Source organism: Pistacia vera, unplaced genomic scaffold (assembly GCF_008641045.1).
Source record: "Pistacia vera cultivar Batoury unplaced genomic scaffold, PisVer_v2 Contig25, whole genome shotgun sequence".
NCBI lineage: Eukaryota > Viridiplantae > Streptophyta > Magnoliopsida > Sapindales > Anacardiaceae > Pistacia > Pistacia vera.
In genome coordinates this window covers 680,054-704,346 of record NW_022196057.1, presented here as the reverse complement: position 1 = coordinate 704,346, position 24,293 = coordinate 680,054, and the positions used below count along the sequence as shown (strand labels likewise).

Genomic DNA, 24,293 nt, shown 5'->3' with positions numbered 1-24,293 from the left:
TACCAAACAAGTCCTTGGAATTGACCCTCCACTACTTGTACCTAGTCTTCTTGTTCTTCTAGTCCCAAAGTCTTGGATTTCATTTCATCAAGGACTTGAGTTTCAAGAACATGGGTGGTCAATTAAGCTATTATTATGGCTTTTATTTAATCACTTTTTTTTTTTTGTAAACTAACTAATCAATTCATGATCAGCTTCAAAGACTTACCAAACAAGTTATTAGAGTTGACTTTAGTCTTCCTGTCTAGCTTGGAAGCACTTAATTTTCAAGGACATTGCTCAAATTTTCAGCTTTGTAATGATGGTTTCTCCAAATGGGTTTTGGGTTTTCTTCAAGTTATGGTCACAGTTAATGGCTACAGTCAGAACCTCTTTTTGATTTTAAGAAGGGAGGTCCTAGTGCAACCCCTTTTCACACATGGTCTCTGGGATTTTCAATTTTGGTATTGAGAGTTAAATATTAATTAATTGATAAAATATCTTAAAATAATTATTATTAATATGATTTCCAAATTAGACGGGTCCATTTCCCACGGCACACAAGTTCAAGTAATTTTCCCACGATACTACACTTATAATCCAATCTCAAACTTTCTATCATAACCTGATATGGTAATTCGCAATTAGTCAGCTCACAAATGAGTTTCACCTATTCGTTATGGGTCTCGTCTGCCCAATTACGAACTATCACGTCGAGATTGTACAAGAAAGTTTGTAAGATTGGGTTGTAAACCAATCTTTATTATTAATTTTTTGGACTAAAAAACTTGAGACAAAACCCAATTTCTTTCTTAAATTTGGTCTTACAAAAAGCAACATAAAAAATCATAATTTAACCAAATATCAGGATACAAAGCAACCAAAAATATACCAAGAAAGATTGGCTCATAACTCAATCTTACAAACTTTTTCTCACAACTCCAACGTGATAGCTTGCAATTAGACAGACTAGACCCATAACAAGTAAGCAGGACCCACAACGAATAGATAAGACATATTTACAAGTTGACCAATTGTGAACTGCTACGTCGGGATTGTAAAAGATAGTTTGTGAGATTGAATTGTAAGTGTGGTATTACCTAAAAAAATATATACACCAAATAACTTCATTTGCTGAACTCGTTACATAAAGCTTTAGTACAAAATATTCCCATTTACGAATAAAATCATTTTATACAATCACTCTATACGCGGTACGCAACCTACATATGCCAATCCTTTTCCTCTCTTTTTCAAATTATTTGGGACCAAGATTTAACACAATTGCCAGTGAAAAAGTCTGATGCTTGTGCACAGAGGCAAATTCCAGAATTGGATTCTACCATAAGAGAATACTGGTGTTCTTCCATTATTCCATATCCGGGCGTAGTATAACAGGTGCTGTCTTTTTGAGCTCTTGGTGATGTTTCATGAGCTTAGTTCAAATATAAATCGGGCCTCTCAAAGCTGTCAGCTTCTGATAAGTAAAAATAATATATGCTTCATATCAGGAATGATATCATAAAACCAGAAATGCATGCAATGTCTGTCAATATACTATAGTTACCTTCAATTAAAAGAGGTTAAAAGGGAGCACATAAATCTCTGAGAGTGGACATAAGCCAGCAAAATACCTTCCTTGGTTCTGACCATTCTGGATGTTTCATTTGTCCAATTATGAAGTTTGCTCTTCTTCTATAACGATCAAATTAGCATCCGATCAACTTTGTACCTAAGCAAAGGCAATAACATACAAGGTTAATCCAAATATGCAATATGAAAATGAATTTACTGAGACTAAATTTCACTACATCTTGAAATTTAGATAAGTTCTTTTATCCCCAGCAGTCTACACCCTTTGAGGAGCATGGCCAACACTTTACCACCCAACCGCATTTAGTGCCCACTAAATTATAAACTCTTCGTTTCTCTAACCAGAAATCTCAATGTGCACACCCCATACCATCAAACAAATAGGTAATTGCTGCTAATACTAGGGTTAACAATGATAAATAATCCTCAATAACCAGTAAATAATACGATTATTAGACTGTAGAAAGTATGGCAAGATACCTGAATTGTCCTTCATACTAATCATCTTATTTTCCAACTCTTGAGCAGCCTCAGTCATGCCTTGGGCAGTGTACGCTTGGATCATACTAGCAATGGTGATGGTGTCAGGTGTGCAATGCCCCTCTTTCATTGCCAAAAACAACTCGCCCATCTTTTCTACGTCACCAGCCTGGCCATAGGCACTGATGATGCAATTGAAGAAAGGAGTATCCAAAATCACGTCAGAATTCTCTACCTGCCTCAAAATTGAATCAACTTTCNTCTTCTTGTCCCAAAGTCTTGGATTTCATTTCATCAAGGACTTGAGTTTCAAGAACATGGGTGGTCAATTAAGCTATTATTATGGCTTTTATTTAATCACTTTTTTTTTTTTTGTAAACTAACTAATCAATTCATGATCAGCTTCAAAGACTTACCAAACAAGTTATTAGAGTTGACTTTAGTCTTCCTATCTAGCTTGGAAGCACTTAATTTTCAAGGACATTGCTCAAATTTTCAGCTTTGTAATGATGGTTTCTCCAAATGGGTTTTGGGTTTTCTTCAAGTTATGGTCACAGTTAATGGCTACAGTCAGAAGCTCTTTTTGATTTTAAGATGGAAGGTCCTAGTGCAACCCCTTTTCACACATGGTCTCTGGGATTTTCAATTTTGGAATTGAGAGTTAAATATTAATTAATTGATAAAATATCTTAAAATAATTATTATTAATATGATTTTCGAAATAGACGGGTCCATTACCACAACCAGAAGTTCAGTAAACTTTCCGACAAGATTACATTTATAACCTAATCTCAAACTTTCTCTCATATAATCTAATCTCAAACTTTCTCTTATAATCCTAATGTGATTCGTTATGGGTTTCGTCTATCCAATTGCGAACTATCACGTCAGGATTGTACAAGAAAGTTTATAAAATTGAATTGTGAATTAATCTTTATTGTTACTTTTTTGGACTGAAAAACTTGAGACAAAACCCAGATTCTTTCTTAAATTTGGTCTTGCAAAAAGCAACATAAAAAGTCATAATTTGACCAAATATCAGGATACAAAGCAACCAAAAATATGCCTATAAAGATTGACTCGTAACCCAATCTTATAAACTTTCTCTCACAACTCCGACGTAATAGCTTGCAATTAGACAGACCAGACTCATAGCGAGTAGGCAGGACATACATCGAGTAGATAAAATCCATTTGCGAGTTGATCAATTACAAACTGTTACGTTGGGATTATGAGAGATAGTTTGTGAAATTGAGTTGTAAGTGTAGTATTGCCCAAAATATATACACCAAATAACTTCATTTGCTGAACTCGTTCCATAAAGCTTTAGTACAAAATATTCCAATTTACGAATAAAATCATTTTATACAATCATTCTATACGCGGTACGCAACCTACATATGCCAATCCTTTTCCTCTCTTTTTCAAATTGTTTGGACCATGATTTAACACAATTGCCAGTGAAAAAGTCTCATGCTTGTGCACAGAGGCAAATTCCAGAATTGGATTCTACCATAAGAGAATACTGGTGTTCTTCCATTATTCCATATCCGGGCGTAGTATAACAGGTGCTGTCTCGTTGAGCTCTTGGTGATGTTTCATGAGCTTAGTTCAAATATAAATCGGGCCTCTCAAAGCTGTCAGCTTCTGATAAGTAAAAATAATATATGCTTCATATCAGGAATGATATCATAAAACCAGAAATGCATGCAATGTCTGTCAATATACTATAGTTACCTTCAATTAAAAGAGGTTAAAAGGGAGCACATAAATCTCTGAGAGTGGACATAAGCCAGCAAAATACCTTCCTTGGTTCTGACCATTCTGGATGTTTCATTTGTCCAATTATGAAGTTTGCTCTTCTTCTATAACGATCAAATTAGCATCCGATCAACTTTGTACCTAAGCAAAGGCAATAACATACAAGGTTAATCCAAATATGCAATATGAAAATGAATTTACTGAGACTAAATTTCACTACATCTTGAAATTTAGATAAGTTCTTTTATCCCCAGCAGTCTACACCCTTTGAGGAGCATGGCCAACACTTTACCACCCAACCGCATTTAGTGCCCACTAAATTATAAACTCTTCGTTTCTCTAACCAGAAATCTCAATGTGCACACCCCATACCATCAAACAAATAGGTAATTGCTGCTAATAGTAGGGTTAACAATGATAAATAACCCTCAATAACCAGTAAATAATACAATTATTAGACTGTAGAAAGTATGGCAAGATACCTGAATTGTCCTTCATACTAATCATCTTACTTTCCAACTCTTGAGCAGCCTCAGTCATGCCTTGGGCAGTGTACGCTTGGATCATACTAGCAATGGTGATAGTGTCAGGTGTGCAATGCCTCTCTTTCATTGCCAAAAACAACTCGCCCATCTTTTCTACATCACCAGCCTGGCCATAGGCACTGATGATGCAATTGAAGAAAGGAGTATCCAAAATCACATCAGAATTCTCTACCTGCCTCAAAATTGAATCAACTTTCATTATGAGCCCAGCTTTACCATAAGCACTAACAAGAGAGCAATAAGTAATAGAATTAGGCTTCATGCCTAGATGCTTCATTTTCCTGAAATATTCATCCATCTTCTCAACATCGCCAGCCTTCCCGAATATTTCAATAATGGTATTATAAGTAACAACTGTAGGGTGGAAGAACCTTTTCTGCATGAAATCCATAACAGTCTTCATTTTCTCATACATGCCTGCTTTTCCATATGATTTAATTAGGATATTAAACGTTTTAATGTCAGCCTTTACTCCCATAAGCTGAAATTCATCATACCATTTCTCCATTTTCTCAATCTGCCCACTATTCCCATAAGCAGAGATCACAGAATTGAACGTGAAAACATCCGGGAGACAACTGCCGCTTTCAACCATTTGAGTCAATGAGCTCTCCATTTCTTCAAACATTTTAGCTTTACCGTATCCATCAATAATTGTATTGTAAGTGACTATGCTACATTCAATTCCCAAGTAAGACATCTCGGCAAGAACTTTTTCAATGAGATCAAATTGATGAAATCTAGAGCAACAGTTAAGAAGAATAGAATAAGTATATACATCAGGTTTGCAGTCAGAGACTGACTTCATATCATCAACAGTAGAAAATGCCTCATCAATGAGACCACTTTGGCCATAAGCACTCACAAGAGCAGTATAAACATCAATAGTTGGTTTGAGGCCCTCAGACAGCATGACCTCAAACAACAAACTAGCTTCCTTGGGTTGTTTACACTTGCCAAGCATCATTAACAGCTTTGTATATGTTTGGCATCTTGGCTGATACCAATGCTGCTTGCGAAGAAGTCCAAAAATCTATAATGAAAACCACTTCTCATGTCAAAAATAGCAATATCGCTGAAGTATATTGACATAATATAAACATTACAAACTCCCAAGTCCACAAGTAACCATCCATTTAGCTTTCATATTGCAACTTATGAACCATCCCTTTAACTGAAGTGATTAAAGAGCCAGAACAAAGTTCAGCTTTCCAAACAAAATTCAACTCCAAAAATGCAACTTAAAAAATTCTCAAATATTAACATTCAAACTATTGCATTTGTTTCTATTTTCAAGAGCAATTTATAAGCCCCACAAATAAAACAGGCATCACAAAAAAGAAACATAAAACTCATAAACACATTTCAAAAGACAATTGTTTCAAAACTTTAAAGTAACAATTCCCCAACAACCCTGACAAGCAAAAACTAAATTAGAACAAACCTTGAGAGCAATCCGGTAATGTTACCAATTTAAAAAATGCTTCTGATAAAAATAATAGAAACATTGCCAGTATAAAATAAATTTCAGCAACCAGAAAATAAAATTCTGAAACCTGTAACATTACTGATAAAAAACAGAAACCTAGTAATCTGTACAGTTATCTATAATATTTAAGTTCATTAAAAGAGAATTGTTAAGTTACAGGGAACAAGGTTACCCCAATGAAATAGTATTCCTCTATCTTAAGAAATTTAAACAATGTCAATTAAATTGAATCGTAACTGCAATTGTCCTGAATTCTAAGTGTACAGGGTGCTATCTTTATTCAAAAAGTAAAAACAAACCCAATCTTAATTCTCTCATGTTGTAGTAAACCAATTAATTTTTGAGTAATGTATGCAACAGTTAATGACAAAAGCTTTAGGATGCTTACATTATGAAATATCAAACATGGAAGAAATCTAACAAAACAGTGTGAATGAGCAGCTTCGGTACAGTTAATAAATCAATTTTGAAAGAGAAATGCACCAGAACTTTAAAAGTAACACCACCCAGAAAAGAAAAACTTAGGAGATGTACAAACCTTGAGAGCAAGTTCCCATTTTTTATCTCTTATGGCCTCATCAAGAGCTTCTAAAACAGCTTTAGGCCACAAATTGTTGTACTTCTTGGAGTTGACTTTGTTCTCAATGTTTTTAATGGCAAATTCAGTTCTTAATATCTTAGACAAGTCCTTCTTCGCCTCTTTCTGTATCCCTGTCTGTTGGACGGGGCCAGGGTTCCGTTTTGAAAAATGAATAGTGAAAAGCCGTTCTTTGTGGAAAGTGGGTGAGTAGGTGGTGGGGGTGATGGTGGGTGATGCGGTGATCGAAGGGGAGAGGCGCATGATAGTGGGGATAAGAGAGTTTTCCCTAAAGTGCCGGGTGATAGTGGTGGTGGGGAATGCAAGTACACGGGTTAGCGCAAGTGAAGGATATGAGTTGAGGCCAGATGATTGTTGGGCTTGTAATGGGCATAGTTATTAGTTGAGGACCTCGACGTCATGAATGAGTTTTATTGGGCTTGCTTAATAGAAAGACTTTACGCGGTTGTTCTCGTTCACCTAATTTTTTTGAAGTACAAATAGTTTTATTTTTTCCACTTAGACCCCTATATTTTAATTCCTTAGTAGTGATAGCCAAAAGTTCTTTGAACTTGTCTATCAATACAAGGTTTAGTCCTAACTTCTAACATGAAATTTTTTTTTCATATAATTTACATGAAGTGGATTTTTTTTTTTTTTTTTAATCTTATTTACATAATATTATGTACTTATCACAACAACTTTAGACATTTTATGAAATCGCAAAATTAAATGTTTATTAATTATATTTAATAAATGCTCATGAAAACTGGTATGCACCTATATTTTAAGATGAGACTATCAAAAATATTAATTTTATTAAAACATTTTAATAGATTTTTAAGAGATAAGATTAGGGATTGCGATCTTTTAACTTAAATTCTTTACACAAGTTTTAGCTCTAGATTCAATACAATCTAATGATTTAGGAACTCTTTTGTTTTAAAACCTGGACCGCAGGGCAACCCGTTTTACTGCCCGTGTCACGGGTGAACCAGTTGGACCGATGACGTCAACGACAATTTTATTTTTAAAAATTTACTATTAATCCCTTAAATCTTAATATATTACAAAAATTCCCATAAAAAAGTTGAATTAGTCCCTAAAATTTTTATTTATTTAAAAAATCCCCCAAAAAATTACCAATTAATCCATAAACTTTTGACATATCTCCAAAACACTCCTATAAAATTACAAATTAACCTTTATAATTTTAAAATGTTACAAAAACTCCCCTAAGACCTGAACTGAACCAGAGAAGCTGCTGTTGGGTCCCGGTCGGACAGGCCGATCCAATCCGGTTTTTAAAACAGAGCTCTTGAGGTGGCAAAAAATAAATAACTATCTCCAAACTCTTTCTCATATTCATTGGATTACAAAATATCCAACACTAAAATTTATCATTCAATTTAAAACAAAATTTTAAGTTAAAAGATCCTGATACGGTAAAAACTGTTGGATGCTGTTCATACTTTGTATGGGTTTAACACCGACGATGCAATAAGTCCAATTAATAAATGGATTTGAAGTTGGTTTGTAAATATTTGGGCATGCAACAGTTTAGTCCAAAAGTGATTAGATTTATTATTACCTTAGTGTAATAGTGAAAAACCTAATATGAGAAATAGAGAGGAAGAGTGAACCGTCGATTTCATTATTGTATTCTGCAGATTTCTGTAACTCAATAAAACTATTATATTTGAATGCTGGACGTAATTTCTTCATTGGAAACTAACCAACGTAAATCGATTGTCTTTCGTTACTTTTCTACTTTATTGTTGTATTGTTTTGGCTATGGTTTCAACCAAAAAAAAAAAAAAAAACAACCATCCTCTACAATTATGAAAAGGAAGTGAAACTAACTACAAATAATGGTAAATAAACCCTTTAATTACATATAACTTCGATATTTAAAACTGTTTTTATAAAACAATGTCACAATTTATTATTTTGGAAAATCATTTCAGACATTCCTAAATTTGATCATGTATACACCCATTTTTATCTTCTTATTAGGGATTTAAGAGCAAATATGAAAACCTCTTGTTGTGAGTTGTGACACCTCAAAATAGGGGTTGTAAATGCAAAACACAAAATACATAACCGCACAATAGGAAATATGCAAAAAAAGAACCCTTGAATAACAATACAGAAAACTTTAACCAAACCCCACGCGTAAACCAGTTATATATATATATATATATATATAATATTTAGAATTCTTTCTTCACAAAATACATAACCTCCATTGACACTGTTGGGACGTCTTCTACCTCATTCTGTACGCTTTCAAGAAAGATTAAAGAGAAGAAAGAGAAAAGAAGATTCATTAAGGCAAAAGTTAATTATGGGGAGCATACATGGAGATTTTGACGCGGGGTGAGAATAGCCAAGATTTCACTCTCACTGCCCACAAACGGCTCCTCGCTACTACCACCCGCCGGCTAACAATGACAAAACAGAGGCTCCGCTACCGTCGCCGTCTCCACCACCGGGATGTTATGTTACGCCAGTGGTGGTGGGACGCTGTGCTACTACGACAGTGGCTGCCTGTTCGGGAGTTGATACAAAAGACCTCGCTTCTCTGCTATTGATATCTATGAATTTTCATCAGTTGTTCCTGATTTCTCATACGTAATTCTTACATATTACTTTGTATACCAATTATTCTTTGTATTAATGGCTTCTTTTTGCCTGGAAATTCCTTAAGGCATTGATTTGATAAAGAGATTGCAAATAGAGGGCAAATCATTAGTTAATATTATGCGACATGTACCAACCAAAATAAGGGTAAGATTATGAAATGTAACCAAATTAATCTCTCCATGAATCTATATGCCTTAATGGAATTTCCAGGCAAAAAAACATTGAAAACAAACAATAATTCGTATACAGGTAATATAGAAGAATTACATACAAGAATCACGAAAAACTGATGGAAAATTTGATAGATATAACAGCAGAAGACGAGGTCTTTGTATCGACGCCCAAACGAGCAGCCATTGGAACCACCGGCTTGGTAACATTAAGTCATTAACATCGCTGAGGTGGAGGTGGGGTGGCCGTGGCAATGGCTCTGCTTTGGTCATTTTTAAATAAGAAATATTTCTCATCAAATAATAAAAAATCAAATTATATAAGAAATATTTTTGGAAAAAATTATAAACGATATAATAATGAAATAATTTATTAATTTAAATTTTATTCAATTTCACATTTTTCTTTAAGGAAATATTTTTAGAACACTTAATTTAATTACTTTCTTAATCTAAATCGACCAACATTAACTTTCAAATAAAACTATACTTGAATTTTGTAATTAAAAAAAAAAAAAAATGTGGAATGGGTCTAGGGGTGTCGGGGTGATTGTCTGATTGAAATTGAATATGTTTGTTCTTTTTCAACTCTCTCATTAATTACGGGCTTGTTTTACTACGCCTAGCTGTAGACAGCTCCAACTACATGGAATGCAGTTGGTTTCACTACCAGAATTATAAATGAGTTTTCTGGATTGAGCTGTGATTTGAAGAAATAAGCTCCCTTATTCAAAAGAATATACTAAGGCAAGCCTCAAAATACAGCAGACAACTCATGTCCGCCAACCTTTGCCAACTAGATTATACTGTTTGATGTTTCAATTAAATTTTCATCCACTTATCGAATGGTTCAAAGATTATAAATTTATATTAGAGCTCCCATATGTACATATTGGTGGGCACAATGAGTTCATAATTTGACTTTGTAATCGATTAGCTGAATGTGAATGCCACAAATTGACTAATTCATTTTTGTTCATTTTGTGGCAGTCCTTTGTGTGGAACTTCCTTTGATATTTAGCCGGCCTAAGTCATGATCTTGCCTTATTTTGGCTACATTCCAGCTCACGGTAGGCAATGTGACATGGCTATGAATTTGTCCTCTATTTGCATCTTCTTGCAAAGGCTAAACTCTTTGACCAAGTATTAGTTATGTTCATCATTAATAATGAGAAGCCCAAATTCATGGACTTTCTGACGCTATATTCATAAGCCTCTCAATATTTCCAACCCCCTTCAGTAAACGGCACTGTTGGACAATGTGATAAACACAAAATTTGTAAAACAGGGAGGCCGAAAGGAACCCCATACTAATAAATTATATGCCGCTTAATCAAAATGGTGAAGTGCCCAGGCAAACCGGTACTCCAGTTGAACAAAAACAAACAAACAGTCGACAACAGGTTACTGACAAACGGCCATAATATACAAAATCCAAATGGCCACATGGGAGCACATGACCAGGAAAACGTAAAACAAAGTACCAATTTATACACAAAATGTCCCACTATAGAAAAAGAGGAAACATGAGAGCATCAGATTTAATCAGGGAAGGGGACTTTAATCAAACGGGGAAATCATTTAGTTTCACATAACAAGCTAATGAAAATTGGCAAGAAAGTTAATACAAACAAACAACCACAAAAAACCAGGACGATTGCTAACAAGGTCATGCATATTATAAATTGCATCTCTACCCTCCTAGTAGCAGCAGTTAAGTAACAGTTTGCACCCAATTTACTGACTGTCAATGTGGCTTCCGCCACGAAGAAATACATTGGAGTGAAAATCTCTTTCCTGATGCGACAAGTTATAGATCATGTCAGTAGACTAGGGAGGGAATCAACAATTAAACATCCACATATGAACTAAATTAAATGAACTCAAGATTGAGATTGCACCTCCTGGTGGATTCAAAATCCTGTGTAAATTGGTATATATAAAAGAATTGTGTTTCTTGAATGGATTTATATGATACTACTTGACAAGCAAGCATGACTTTCATTTTATGAGATGTATGTAAAGATCTAAAAGGAAAATAGTACATATGATAAAAATTAAATTATGATATAAATATAATAAAACCCTGACTTCCCACCGGCACCCAATCCTTCTGCAGCTTTCTCCAGAAACTTGAACCCTTTGACTTCCCTTTGGGCTAGTCCTGCAATCTAGGACCTTACACCTACAGGGGAAAATACTAATTGGTCAGCTGCCAACATAAGCAAGATGGGAGGGCAAAATTCTTAGTTTCAGATAACCAAGTTCTTTGAGAAATTGGTTCTCTAGGATTAATATATACAGCAGAAAGCTAGCATTCACAATCTTTACCATGTTTTTTAGTGAAGAAACGACCAACGCAGTTAGCGGAAGCTACTTAGTGAATGGTGTTTAATCCCAAGGCAAGTACCATGGGAGAGGTGAGTCAACAGCAAGATCTTTCTCCCACAACACCTTCATGAATAAAAAATACATATATTCATTTCACAGCCCTTGTGCTAATATAAACATAAAAGGTAAACTGAAACAGGTTATTTAAATTAAAAGGCATAAACAGTCTTGCCTCAAAACCAGCTTGTTTCAGAGCTTCAAGCACTTTACTGGTCAACCTGATGTCGGAAGCCATCACCAATCTCAATTTCAGCCTGTGTCAATGAAACTTTATTACAGCACTCATGGCATAGTACAACAATAACAAGCAGGCGTTTTCTTTATCTTTATGAGATATACAACCTTAATTTTCTGATGTTCTTGATTTTGAGGATCAAAAGCATTAGTCATGCACCATTCATATGCGCAAAGCAGTGGCCAGCTTTAATATCTCTGTAAATCCTCTTTGTAGCATCCATACTGTCGAGAAATAATATAAAGTTATAACGAAACGAGGAAAATGCACACACACACTCACACAAGGAAGCTAATTGCCATCTTAGCAAAGGCAGTAGAGATAGATACGAATCTTAAATTGACATACTGCATCTGGTGCGTGACAGTTCTTCAATTGCATACACAGCATCAAAACTATTGTCAGGAAACGGCATTTTCATGAAGTCAGCCTGCATTAGAAAAGAAAACAGCAATCTGAAGTTCATCACTGCAAATTGTAAACCATTCTATTAATCTAAATACCTTTTGATGTACAAGAATTACAAAATAGAAAGGGAAAATGTGCTACAGAGAGTTAAATGATAAAATCATTAGCTTGGCCAAGGTATATACAACACCTTTACAAGTTGCAGGTTTTGTCCACTCCTCAATTCGGTTTTTTAGTCCGTTTTGAGCAACAAATCTTGTAACATCATAAGCAAGTAAAAAACTCACAATTTCAGAAGTTTAAAAATTTAGTCACAGGGATCTGTAGCAGCAATGGCAACTGCAAACACATATATAAAAAATTAGAAAAGAAAGTATGTACCTTTCCTCTTGTTATCTGATATTCATTGTTGTTCAACCCGTGACTGTGTTGAGCTGCAGCAAATAACCAAAGAGGGCCATCTCTTAAGAACAAAACTTTTGTTTTTTTTTAAAAAAAAAAAAAAAAAAATGACGAAAATTTGCAGACTTTGTTATTCACATTAGGTTGCCCCTTCTTAAGGATTCAAATACTTTGGAGATGCAGACTTAATTATCTGACATTAAGCCGAGTAGCCCAGTAATTCTTATATTTCTTGAAGATATGTAGCATGAACAAATTTGATCATAAAAGCAACTGAAACTCCTAAGCAAATTTAAAAACCTAATGAAATTGGATACAGCCAGCCAAAGAATTCAGGATCCATCAAAGGTAACAAAGCAAAACCCAATCTAATGGAAGTGAGCCTTAATGAGAAGTAAGGTGCAAATCGTAAGCATAATATCAGTTGCTCACTAATTAGCTGATAATGATAGCTGACAAAAGAAAGGCTCAAGCATAAATGTCAATAGCACCTGAAACGAGCAATTTCTCTCAATGGTCCACCAATTCCACAACCTACATCCAAAACCTACATGATACCAGTATAAGCTTGTGTCACAATCCAATCCAAATGAAAAAAAATAATAAATCTCTCCACTTGATATTTCAGTACTTTACAAAACAGTATAAACCTTCTGTCCAGGTCTCAGGGCCAGTTGTAAAGCCAGGAAGTGCTCATGTCGCTTGATACTCTCCCGAAGAGACTCTCCTTTCCATCTGAAATAATTAAGATCATTGTCATGATAACTTTTTCAGTAACACCGCAAAGGCATGCGGTCTCTATTGGTGTTAACTGCAGGAAAGAATAAAGTATTACCTCGGTGCAAAATGGAAAGACTCCCCCCAGCCAAACTCATAAAAGCTGGTTACGAGATCATAATATTTATTTACCTGAACTTGCAAATGAGACCATTAAAAATGTTGCGCACAAAGGACATTTTACAACCATTATGAGGAAAAACTAAATTCTAGCAAACACTTTACGGCCAGATGACCATTTAGCATGCTATAGATGATAGTATAGAAAAAGTTTAAAAGCAAAAGCTCAGATCACACAGTGCTAATTGAAAATGTGTTGCCAGTAACTGAGAGACAGCAAAAGAGACCAATTTGATAACAGATGATTATTCTGCCAAAGTTGGATAATTTTGAAGCAAACATGGTTAAATAGAGCTTCTCATACCATGTCAGTGTAGTTAGCTTTTCTCTCTTCCTCTTCACCTCCATAACAGACATGATATTTCTCATACCTGCATCATTAAGCTAAAACTTTTATCACAGAATTCAGGAACACCTATACTAATTTGGAGAGACAAAACTTAAAACACCATGCATAACATGCCAAGTTGTCCAGAAAACTTGGACTACAATTGTATTCAGCACAAAAGAATCACCTCATGCCATGTAGCTGATTGGTCATGCATATCTAATTCAGTTATGTGTTTTTCCATCACTTAGCTCAATAGAGCACACCAGCACTAAACATAAAACAGTGACAAGCCTTAAACAGTAAAACACTTTTTTTTTTAAATTGTAAACTCTTTGGAAGTTTGTTTAATTTTCAATGAGGAACGCTGCAGAATTGGCACATTTTTTCACTCTATCACACTCTCTAAAATAACAAACTGAGTTTTAAGACTAATGGACAAACCACAATATATTTCAAATTAGAAAGTAATATAAAATTAAACCCAAAAACAAACTGTCAACCTTTAGCACAAAAATGAAATTCCAATTTTCTTTTTTACATAGTCTGATACTGTTTGGCCTACACGATGAACCGAGATATGTTCATACTAATTATTTGAGCAAATTTCATAGGTTTGATCTAATAACAACCAATAAACTTTTTTCATACACAGTTCCCCTGGTATACACAATGATAGGTGATTATGTGAAGAAGATATGTGTCCTTTCACTCTTATTTATTCATTTGAAAAATTAACGGGTACAATTAGTACAACTACCATTCAACAGACAACATAGAGTTTTTTTTTTTTTTTTTTTATTTTTATTTATAATTTTAAATTTCCTAGCATTATAGATGTCACAATTCTAATAATTGATCAATACGCAACCCTATCATAATTGAGTAGTAAGCACACGAAGAGACATAAACAGCACTTGAAAGACACTGAACTCTAACCAGTGAACAGCTGGGGACCACATATCATTCTTTAATTGCTAATCAAATCAGTGCCTATTAAACATTAAAATCATAGATCTACATGAATCACATACCAATTCAGTGCAAATAAAAAAAATAAAGCTAAAAAACAAAAGACTGCATCAATGATTTCACTTTCCTTTTCCCTTTGTCGCGTGCACAAACCAATGGAAATCGACCTTTGATTTAAAAGAGAAAAATGCAAAAACTGAATCTCGTTTAAAAAAGTATCAGAGTCACTTTAAGCTCAATGTACAAAGCCAAATTTCAGATTACAATCACTTTCGAAATACTATTAAGGATTACAACCACTTTCGAAATAATATTCAGAAGCATGCAAAATGTGAGCCTCAATTATAGGTCTTATTTTTTTTTTTTCTTTTTTTAAAGAGTACATAACGTGGCTTAAACTAAGTGAATTCCATAAGTAAAAGCACTTTTGAACAGTACATAAAAAACAAAAAATGAAGTACTTTTCAACGGCGGAGAGAACTTCGCTTTTGTCAATCTTTCCACCGAGGCCAGAAGCCAGATCCAACGCGCCAGCCTTCGACATTGTTAGCTGAGTTCCGATCTAAAAAAAGAAACCAAAAACAATAGCAATAGAATCAGAATCAGAATCAGAGTCAGAATCAGAATCAGAATCATTTTAAAAAACAGAAAAACGAAAAATGATCACGTGTGTGACACGGAATCTACAGTTTGGAAAACGTGTTTGTTATGAAAATGTAGCGGACGAGATTGAAGGCTTTACCTGAAAAGCAGAGAAGTTGAGAGCGGGCGCCTGAAACAGAGGCGATAAATCAGAAGAGAGAGTGAGACTCTGGCTTGAGAGAAACAAACCATATATAGACAGACACTTCTCTATCGACAAGCACAAATACAAAACAGCATACTATTTTATTCACTTCAAAATAAATACAGAGTGCAAATCATAACTAAATAGACTTAATGATGTCATATACTGGGCAAATTCTGTTTTTCTTTTCCGAAGGATATTTAAGACATTTCACAAGTGAAAAATACTGTATGGGAAAGGGTATAAAATTGACAGCTTAGAGAAAAACGATCTTTTCTTTGACGACGACAAGAGAAGATTCTCATCGGTTCGGCTGCTGTGCTGCATCGCCCCAATTCTACTTAATTACTATTATACCCTTTTTTAAAACACTGCCCCCTACATTTTTTAATATATATAAATATAAAATCAAATGAATAAAAAAAATTATATATAGGTTGGCTGGCACATGATGTGCTCATTTATGTGGTCAAAATTATGTTCATTAAATCACATTACCTATGTATAACTTTCTAGGTCCATAGGAATAATTATGGGTCAAATTCATATCTCTCTAAAGTCCAATACCATAGGTTATATTTCTAATTTTATACCTCATTTCAAACATCGAATATTTGTTTTTATTAATAAAAAAATTAGATTAAAAAAAATGTTCACTCCCGATCGGATTCTTTACTGCCTCGAGATCCCGAAGGTGTCACGTGTAAATATGTTTCATTAATATATTTAATTTTGTATTAAATTCTATTGGTGGGCCTTCATTATACAAGCTCAGAAGAGTTTCTAACTTTCCCGGGCCCATATTGATGGACCTGGACCTCTTGATTAGTTGAATTAGCTCAATTTAGTTTATTTGAAATGAATTGCCCGACATTATTGTTGATACCATTTGTCATGAGCCTAGAGTTTTAATATAGCGAAATAGCCGTATGGCACTCCCAACATCACACATGAGAGGGGATAAGTCTACACGTACGCCATTCATCGGCTCAAGGTTTACTAGTTTCATCCAGCCATGGACACATTAGGGAAGTGGCTCTAGCTCCCAACAATTTATGCAATGATGACCTAATCCTTTCTTTATCGTTGACTATAAAGAATGACTTCTAACGACTTCTGCATTCTCTTTTCATGGAGCATCTCCTTTTCAAAAAGTCTTATGAAGCATTGCCAATGCGGTAGGAGGAAACACACTTGACGTATCAACAGTCATACCCCACATAAATGCTTCGCGAAACCGTTCAATCTCATGTGCTCTCTACATTTGCTACTCTTATCACGACAACTCAACTTAAATATAGATGTTAATAATAGTTTGAAGGGAAAATTACAAAGAGCCTCCTTAAGGTTTTCAAACATTTTCGTAGCTAACCCCACTTTGGCAAAAACACATATAACTTCTATTTTTGTTAGGATAATTAACCTTCAAAACATAAATGAGATCCGTACAACATTAGAAAAATATACAGTAACATTTTTTTTTAAAAAGATAGCTTTACCTAAAGTTACAATGAGGTAACTTTCTCTTTGTGGTCAGATAACAAACCTTTTAGTTATTGAGGTTTTTGTCTTCGAGTTACGAGAGAAGCAATTATCAAGTTTACCTAAGAAAAAGTAATAAGGTAAATTTGAAATGTTAAGATTTTGTTTATAATTTTGATTTGCTGGAATTTTGAATATTTTTAGAAAATTGGCTATCCAAATTCGAAGGACACCCTCTATTCTTATTATTTCCGACAATTTTTATTTTATTTTATTTTCTCATTTTCGCAGATTAAAACTCTAAACGTGGAAGATGTAATTTAGGGTGTTTCAATTTTGATAGATTTCAGTTGGGTTGCTGTAAACTATTGGAGCATAATACAACACATTCACACAAAGGGAACGTATCGATTATTGAAGAAGGATGATTTCATTATTCTTTTCTGTTATTTATTTTGGTTTGCTGTACATTCTATTTTCTGCATTTCTGTTTGCTGAGTTGTACAGAGGGACAATAATGTATTTTCCCCTTTATAGGTTGTTAGAAGATTCCTTTGTAATAGTATATAGACAATTGTGTATAGTTAATTAAAAAGATATCAGAGAACATTTTTCTCTCCATCTTCCTGGACGATTCTTCTCTGTTCTTCATTTTGTTATAGCAGATTCTTCTCTGTTCTTCACTTTGTTACAGCAGATTCTTCTCTGTTCCTCATCTTGTTACTGCAGATTCTTCTGTGTTCTTCATTTTGTTACATGGTATCAGAGCTCCCCTCGATCCAAAACCCTCACCATGTCTAGCTATGAAAATACTGATCCTAAAACACCTCCTCCCAAAAATCTTAATGAATTTAGCTCTGAAAATACCAATCCTAAAACACTTCCTCCCAAAAACCCTAACGAAAGGTTTCTCAATTTTTCAGATCCTTTCAACCCCTTTCGCATCGACAATAGTGACAATCCCGCTGCTGCCTTATTTTCCGATCTCTTAACTGCTGACAATTATGTCAGTTGGTCTTGAGCTGTTAGTCGTGCTCTTCGAGCGAAGAATAAGCTTGGTTTCATCAATGAGACCCTTTCTAAACCACGTGATGCCAATGATCCAATTTTTTAAGCATGGGAACGTTGCAATCATTTAGTCGTCTCCTGGCTTCAAAATTTTGTAAGTTCTTCTGTTGAAACCAATCTTGCTTTGGTTGATGATTCTCGCACTCTCTGCTTGAACTTCAGGACCATTTTACTCAACAAAATGGTTCTCTTATTTTTCAACTCAAATGGGATCTTGCTAGCCTCTCTCAAGGTCAGGATTCCATTAGCACCTTTTTTGGTCGCTTAAAAGTTTTATAGGATGAATTGGCTATCTATGATCCCATACCTGTGTGTGATTGTGGCAAGCTGAAAATCTTAAATGATCGATACGATCGTGATTGTGTCATACAGTTTCTAATGGGTTTATCTGATTCTTATTCCCTTTCAAGAGATCAGATTATGTTTCCTGAACCCCTTACAAACCCCCCCCCCCCCCCCGCTGGAACCCTTTGACTTCCCTTTGGGGCTAGTCCCGCAATTCTAGCCCTTAACCTACAAGGGGAAAAACATATTGGTCAGCTGCCAACTATAGCAAATGGGAAGGGCAAAATTCTTAATTTCAGATAACCAATTCTTTGAGAAATTGGTTTCTCTAGGTTAATATAAGCAGAAAAGCTAGCATTCACACATCTTTACCATGTTTTTAGTGAAGAAACGACCAACGCAGTTAGGCGGAAGCTACTTAGTGAGAAGTGTTTTTATCCAAAGGCAAGTACCATGGGAGAGGTGAGTCAACAGCAAGATCTTTCTCCCACAACACCTTCATGAATAAAAATACATATATTCATTTCACAGCCCTTGTGCAGTAAAACATAAAAGGAAACTGAAACAGGTTATTTAAATTAAAAGGCATAAACAGTCTTGCCTCAAAACCTTGTTTCAGAGCTTCAAGACATTTACTGGTCAACCTGATGTCAGGAAGCCCATCACCAATCTCAATTTCAGCCTGTGTCAATGAAACTTTATTACAGCCACAATATTGTATCATGGCATGGTACACTAACAAGCAGGCGTTTCTTTATCTTATGAGATATACAACCTTATTTTCTGATGTTCTTGTTTTTGAGGATCAAAAGCTTAGTCATGCACCATTCATATGCTGCAAAGCAGTGGCCAGGCTTTAATACTCTGTAAATCTCTTTGTAGCATCCATACTGTCCAGAAATAAATATAAAGTTACACGAACAGAGGAAAATGCACACACACTTACACAAAGGAAGCTAATTGCCATCTTAGCAAAGGCGTAGAGATAGATACAGAATCTAAATTGACATACTGCATCCGGTGCGTGACAGGTAGCTTCAATTGCATACACAGCATCAAACTATGTGTCAGGAAACGGCATTTTCAGAAGGGTCGGCCTGCATTAGTAAGAGAAAACAGCAATCATGAGTTCATCACTGCAATTGTAAACCATTCAATTATATCTAAATACCTTTTGATGTACAAGAATTAACAAAATAGAAGGAAAATGTGCTACAGAAGTTAAATGATAAAATCATTAGCTTGGCCAAGGAATCTACCAACCTTTACAAAGTTCGGTTTTGTCCACTCCTGCAATTCGTTTTAGTTCCTGTTGAGCAACAATCTTGTAACATCATAAGCAAGTTAAAAAACTCAATTTCAGAAGTTTAAAAATTTATCACAGGGATCTGTAGCAACAAGCATGGAAACTGCAAACCAATTATAAAAAATTAGAAGAAAGTAGTGTACCTTTCCTCTTGTTATCTGATATTCATTGTTGTTCAACCCGTGACTGATGTTGCTGCAGCAAATACAAAGAAGGCCATCTCTAAGACCAAACTTTTTGTTAAAAAAAAAAAAAAAAAGAACTGAAAATGCAAAACTTTGTATTCTGCATTAGGTTGCCCCTTCTTAGAATTCAAATACTTTGGAGATGCTAGACTTAATTATCTAGACATTAAGCATAGTAGCCCAGTAATTCTTATATTTCTTGAAGATATTTAGCATGAACAAATTTGATCATAAAAGCAACTGAAACTCCTAAGCAAATTTAAAACCCTAATGAAATTGGATACTGCCAGCCAAAGAATTCAGGATCCATCAAGGTAACAAGCAAAACCCAATCTAATGGAAGTGAGCCTTTGATAAGTAAGGTGCAAATCGTGTGCATAATATCAGTTGCTCACTAATTAGCTGATAATGATAGCTGACAAAAAAGGCTCAGCATAAATGTCAATAGCACCTGAATCGAGCAATTTCTCTCAATGGTCCACCAATTCCACAACCTACTCCAAAACCTACGAACCAGTATAAGCTTGTGTCACAATCCATCCAATGAAAAAAAATAATAAATCTCTCCCTTGTATTTCATTACTTTACAAAACAGTATAAACCTCTTCCAGGTCTCAGGGCCAGTTGTAAAGCCAGGAAGTGCTCATGTCGCTTGATACTCTCCCGAAGAGACTCTCCTTTCCATCTGAAATAATAAGATTTGTCATGATAACTTTTTCAGTAACCCCGCAAAGGCATGCGGTCTCTATTGTGTTAACTGCAGGAAAGAATAAGTATTACCCTCGTGCAAAATGGAAAGACTCCCCCCAGCCAAACTCATAAAAGCTGGTTACGAGATCATAATATTTATTTACCTGAACTTGCAAATGAGACCATTAAAATGTTGCGCACAAGGACATTTACAACCATATGAGGAAATCTAAATTCTAGCAACACACTTTACAGCAGATGACCATTTAGCATGCTATAGATGATAGTATAGAAAAAGTTCGAAAGCAAAAGCTCAGATCAAACGGTGCTAATTGAAAAACATGTTGCCAGTACTGAGAGACACCTAAAGAGACCAATTTGATGACAGATGATTATCTGGTAAAGTTGGGTAATTTTGAAGCAAACATGGTTAAATAGAGCTTCTCAACCATGTCGTGTAGTTAGCTTTTCCTCTTCCTCTTCACCTCCATAACAACATGATATTTCTCATACCTGCATCATTAAGCTAAAACTTTTATCACAGAATTCAGGAACACCTACACTAATTTGGAGAGACAAAACTTAAAACACCATGCATAACATGCCAATTTGTCCAGAAAACTTGGACTACAATTGTATTCAGCACAAAGAAATCACCTCATGCCAGTAGCTGATTGGTCATGCATATCTAATTCAGTATGTGTTTTTCCATCACTTGCTCAATAGAGCACCCCAGCACTAAACATAAAACAGTGACAAGCCTTAAACAGTAAAACACTTTTTTTTTTAATTGTAACTCTTCGAGTTGTTTTAATTTTCAATGAGGAACGCTGCAGAATTGGCACATTTTTTCACTCTATTACACTCTCTAAAATAACAAACTGATGTTTAAGACTAATGGACAAACCACATATATTTCAAATTAGAAAGTAATATAAATTAAACCCAAAAACAACTGTCAACCTTAGCACAAAAATGAAATTCCAATTTTCTTTTTTACATAGTCTGATACTGTTTGGCCTACACGTGACCGAGATATGTTCATACTAATTATTTGAGCAAATTTCTATGTTTGATCTAAAACACCAATAAACTTTTTTCATACACAGTTCCCCTGGTATACACAATGATAGGTGATTATGTGAAGAAGATATGTGTACTTCACTCTAATTATTCATTTGAAAAATTACAGGTACATTAGTACAACTACCATTCAACAGACAACATAGAATTTTTTTTTTTTTTTTTTTTTTTTTTTTATAATTTAAATTTCCTAGCATTATAGATGTCCACAATTCTAATATTGATCAATACGCAACCCTACAATTGAGTAGTAGCACACAAGAGACTAAACAGCACTTGAAAGACACTGAACTCTAACCAGTGAACAGCTGGGGACCACATATCTTCTTTATTGCTAATCAATCAGTGCCTATTAAACATAAAATCATAGATCTACATGAATCACATACCAATTCAGTGCAAATAAAAAAAAAATAAAGCTAAAACAAAAGACTGCATCAATGATTCACTTTCCTTTCCCTTTGTCGCGTGCACAAACCAATGAATCGACCTTTGATTTAAAAGAGAAAATGCAAAAACTGAATCTCGTTTAAAAAATATCAGAGTCACTTTAAGCTCAATGTACAAAGCCAAATTTCAGATTACAATCACTTTCGAAATACTATTAAGGATTACAACCACTTTCGAATAATATTCAGAAGCATAGCAAAATGTGAGCCTCAATTATGGTCTTATTTTTTTTTTCTTTTTTAAAGAACATAACGTGGCTTAAACTAAGTGAATTCCATAGTAAAAGCACTTTTGAACACAAAAAAACAAAAAATGAATACTTCAACGGCGGAGAAAACTTCGCTGTCAATCTTCCACCGACCAGAAGCCAGATCCAACGCGCCAGCCGTGACATTGTTAGCGAGTTCCGATCTAAAAAAAGAAACCAAAAACAAGCAAGCAATAGAATCAGAATCAGAATCAGAACATAAAAAACAGAAAACGAAATGATCACGTGTGTGACACGAACTACATTTGGAAAACGTGTTTTTATGAAATGTAGCGGACGAGATTGAAGGCTTTACCTGAAACCAGAGAAGTTGAGAGCGGGCGCCTGAAACAGAGGCGATAAATCAGAAGAAGAGTGAACTCTGGCTTAGGAAAAACAACCATATAAACAGACACTCCTATCGACAAGCACAACAAAACAGCATACTATTTTATTCACTCAAAATAAAACAGAGTGCAAATCATAACTAAATAGACTTAATGATGTCTATACTGGGCAAATTCTGTTTTTCTTTTCCGAAGGATATTAAGACATTTCACAAGTGAAAAATACTGTATGGGAAAGGGTATATTGACAGCTTAGAGAAAAACGATCTTTTCTTTGACGACGCAAGAGAAGTTCTCATCGGTTCGGCTGCTGTGCTGCATCGCCCCAATTCTACTTAATTACTATTAACCCTTTTAAAACACTGCCCCCTACATTTTTTAATATTATAATATAAAATCAAATGAATAAAAAAATTATATATAGGTTGGCTGGCACATGATGTGCTCATTAGGTGGTCAAAATTATGTTCATAAATCACATTACCTATGTATCCCTTCTCACAAATGATCAATTAATGCATTTCGAAGAGCATAGTGAGCCTCTGTATCGTTGATTTGTCTATGTCAAGCAAGAAAATTTTGAAATCGGATATTTTCATCTACGACAATTTCAACTTCGGGAGTTAGCACTTCCATCTGTTCTTTTAATTTTAGCGTTTTTAAATTAGTGTTAATTTTTATTTTGAGTTATTGTAGTTTAATATTTACATTGAATAAAGTTTTATTTTTAATTTTTCATCATTTTTTGAATTATATCATTATTATTATAAATAATAATCAAATTAACTTAAATACAAATAATCAAATTTGGTGTAAAATTTAATAATCAAATTAACTTAACAAAATTAAAAAAAAAAATTTAAAGGTCTACAGTGCTGCACCAAATTTGGCGGGGCACTGTAGCTCCACACCAATTTAGCGCAGCAGTATAGCGCTGGTTGGACTTCAAATTTGCGGGGTTGGAGATGCCCTTAGGCAAGACTCAAAATACAAGCAGACAACTTGATGTCCACCAACCTTTGCCAAGTAGATTATACTTGTTTGATGTTTCGATTAAATTATTATCCACTTATACATCTTATCGAATGATTCAAAGATTATAAATTTATATTAAGAGCTCCCAATATGTACATATTAGGTGGGCCGCAATGAGTTCATAATTTGACTTTGTAAATCGATTAGGTGAATGTGAATGCCACAAATTGACTAAATACTCATTGATTTGTTCATTTTGTGGCAGTCTCTTGTTTGGAACTTCCTTTGATATTTAAGCCGGCCTAAGTCATGATCTTGCCTTATTTTGGCTACATGTCCAGCTCACGGTAGGCAATGTGACATGGCTATGAATTTGTCCTCTATTTGCAATCTTCTTGCAAAGGCTAAACTCTTTGACCAAGTATTAGTTATGGGTCATCATTAATAATGAGAAGCCCAAATTCATGGACTTTCTGACGCCATATCAGTAAGCCTCTCAATATTTTCAGATCCGT

General features: G+C 34.7%; 1 protein-coding gene and 2 pseudogenes across 5 annotated transcripts; all 3 read right to left on the bottom strand.

Annotated features, from left to right (window-relative positions):
• Positions 1–878: 878 nt before the first annotated feature.
• On the bottom strand, positions 879–6,732 carry LOC116132174 (pentatricopeptide repeat-containing protein At3g53170). 5 transcript variants are annotated; one of them, XM_031417835.1, is made up of 5 exons: positions 6,386–6,732; positions 4,551–5,391; positions 2,053–2,307; positions 1,614–1,711; positions 879–1,456 (listed from the first exon to the last, which is right to left on the bottom strand). In XM_031417835.1, the coding sequence occupies exons 1-4, from the start codon at positions 6,686–6,688 to the stop codon at positions 1,689–1,691; spliced, it is 1,422 nt and encodes a 473-aa protein (XP_031273695.1). In that variant the 5' UTR covers positions 6,689–6,732; the 3' UTR covers positions 879–1,456; positions 1,614–1,688. The 5 variants fall into 5 exon arrangements, with proteins under 5 accessions (XP_031273695.1, XP_031273692.1, XP_031273691.1 ...); XM_031417832.1 differs by having other exon boundaries at positions 880–1,456; positions 1,547–1,711; positions 2,053–2,291; positions 4,535–5,391; XM_031417831.1 differs by having other exon boundaries at positions 880–1,456; positions 1,547–1,711.
• Positions 6,733–10,423: 3,691 nt separating this feature from the next.
• Positions 10,424–15,781, bottom strand: LOC116132224 (annotated as a pseudogene).
• A 2,930-nt stretch (positions 15,782–18,711) lies between these two features.
• Positions 18,712–24,261, bottom strand: LOC116132223 (annotated as a pseudogene).
• Positions 24,262–24,293: the final 32 nt, after the last annotated feature.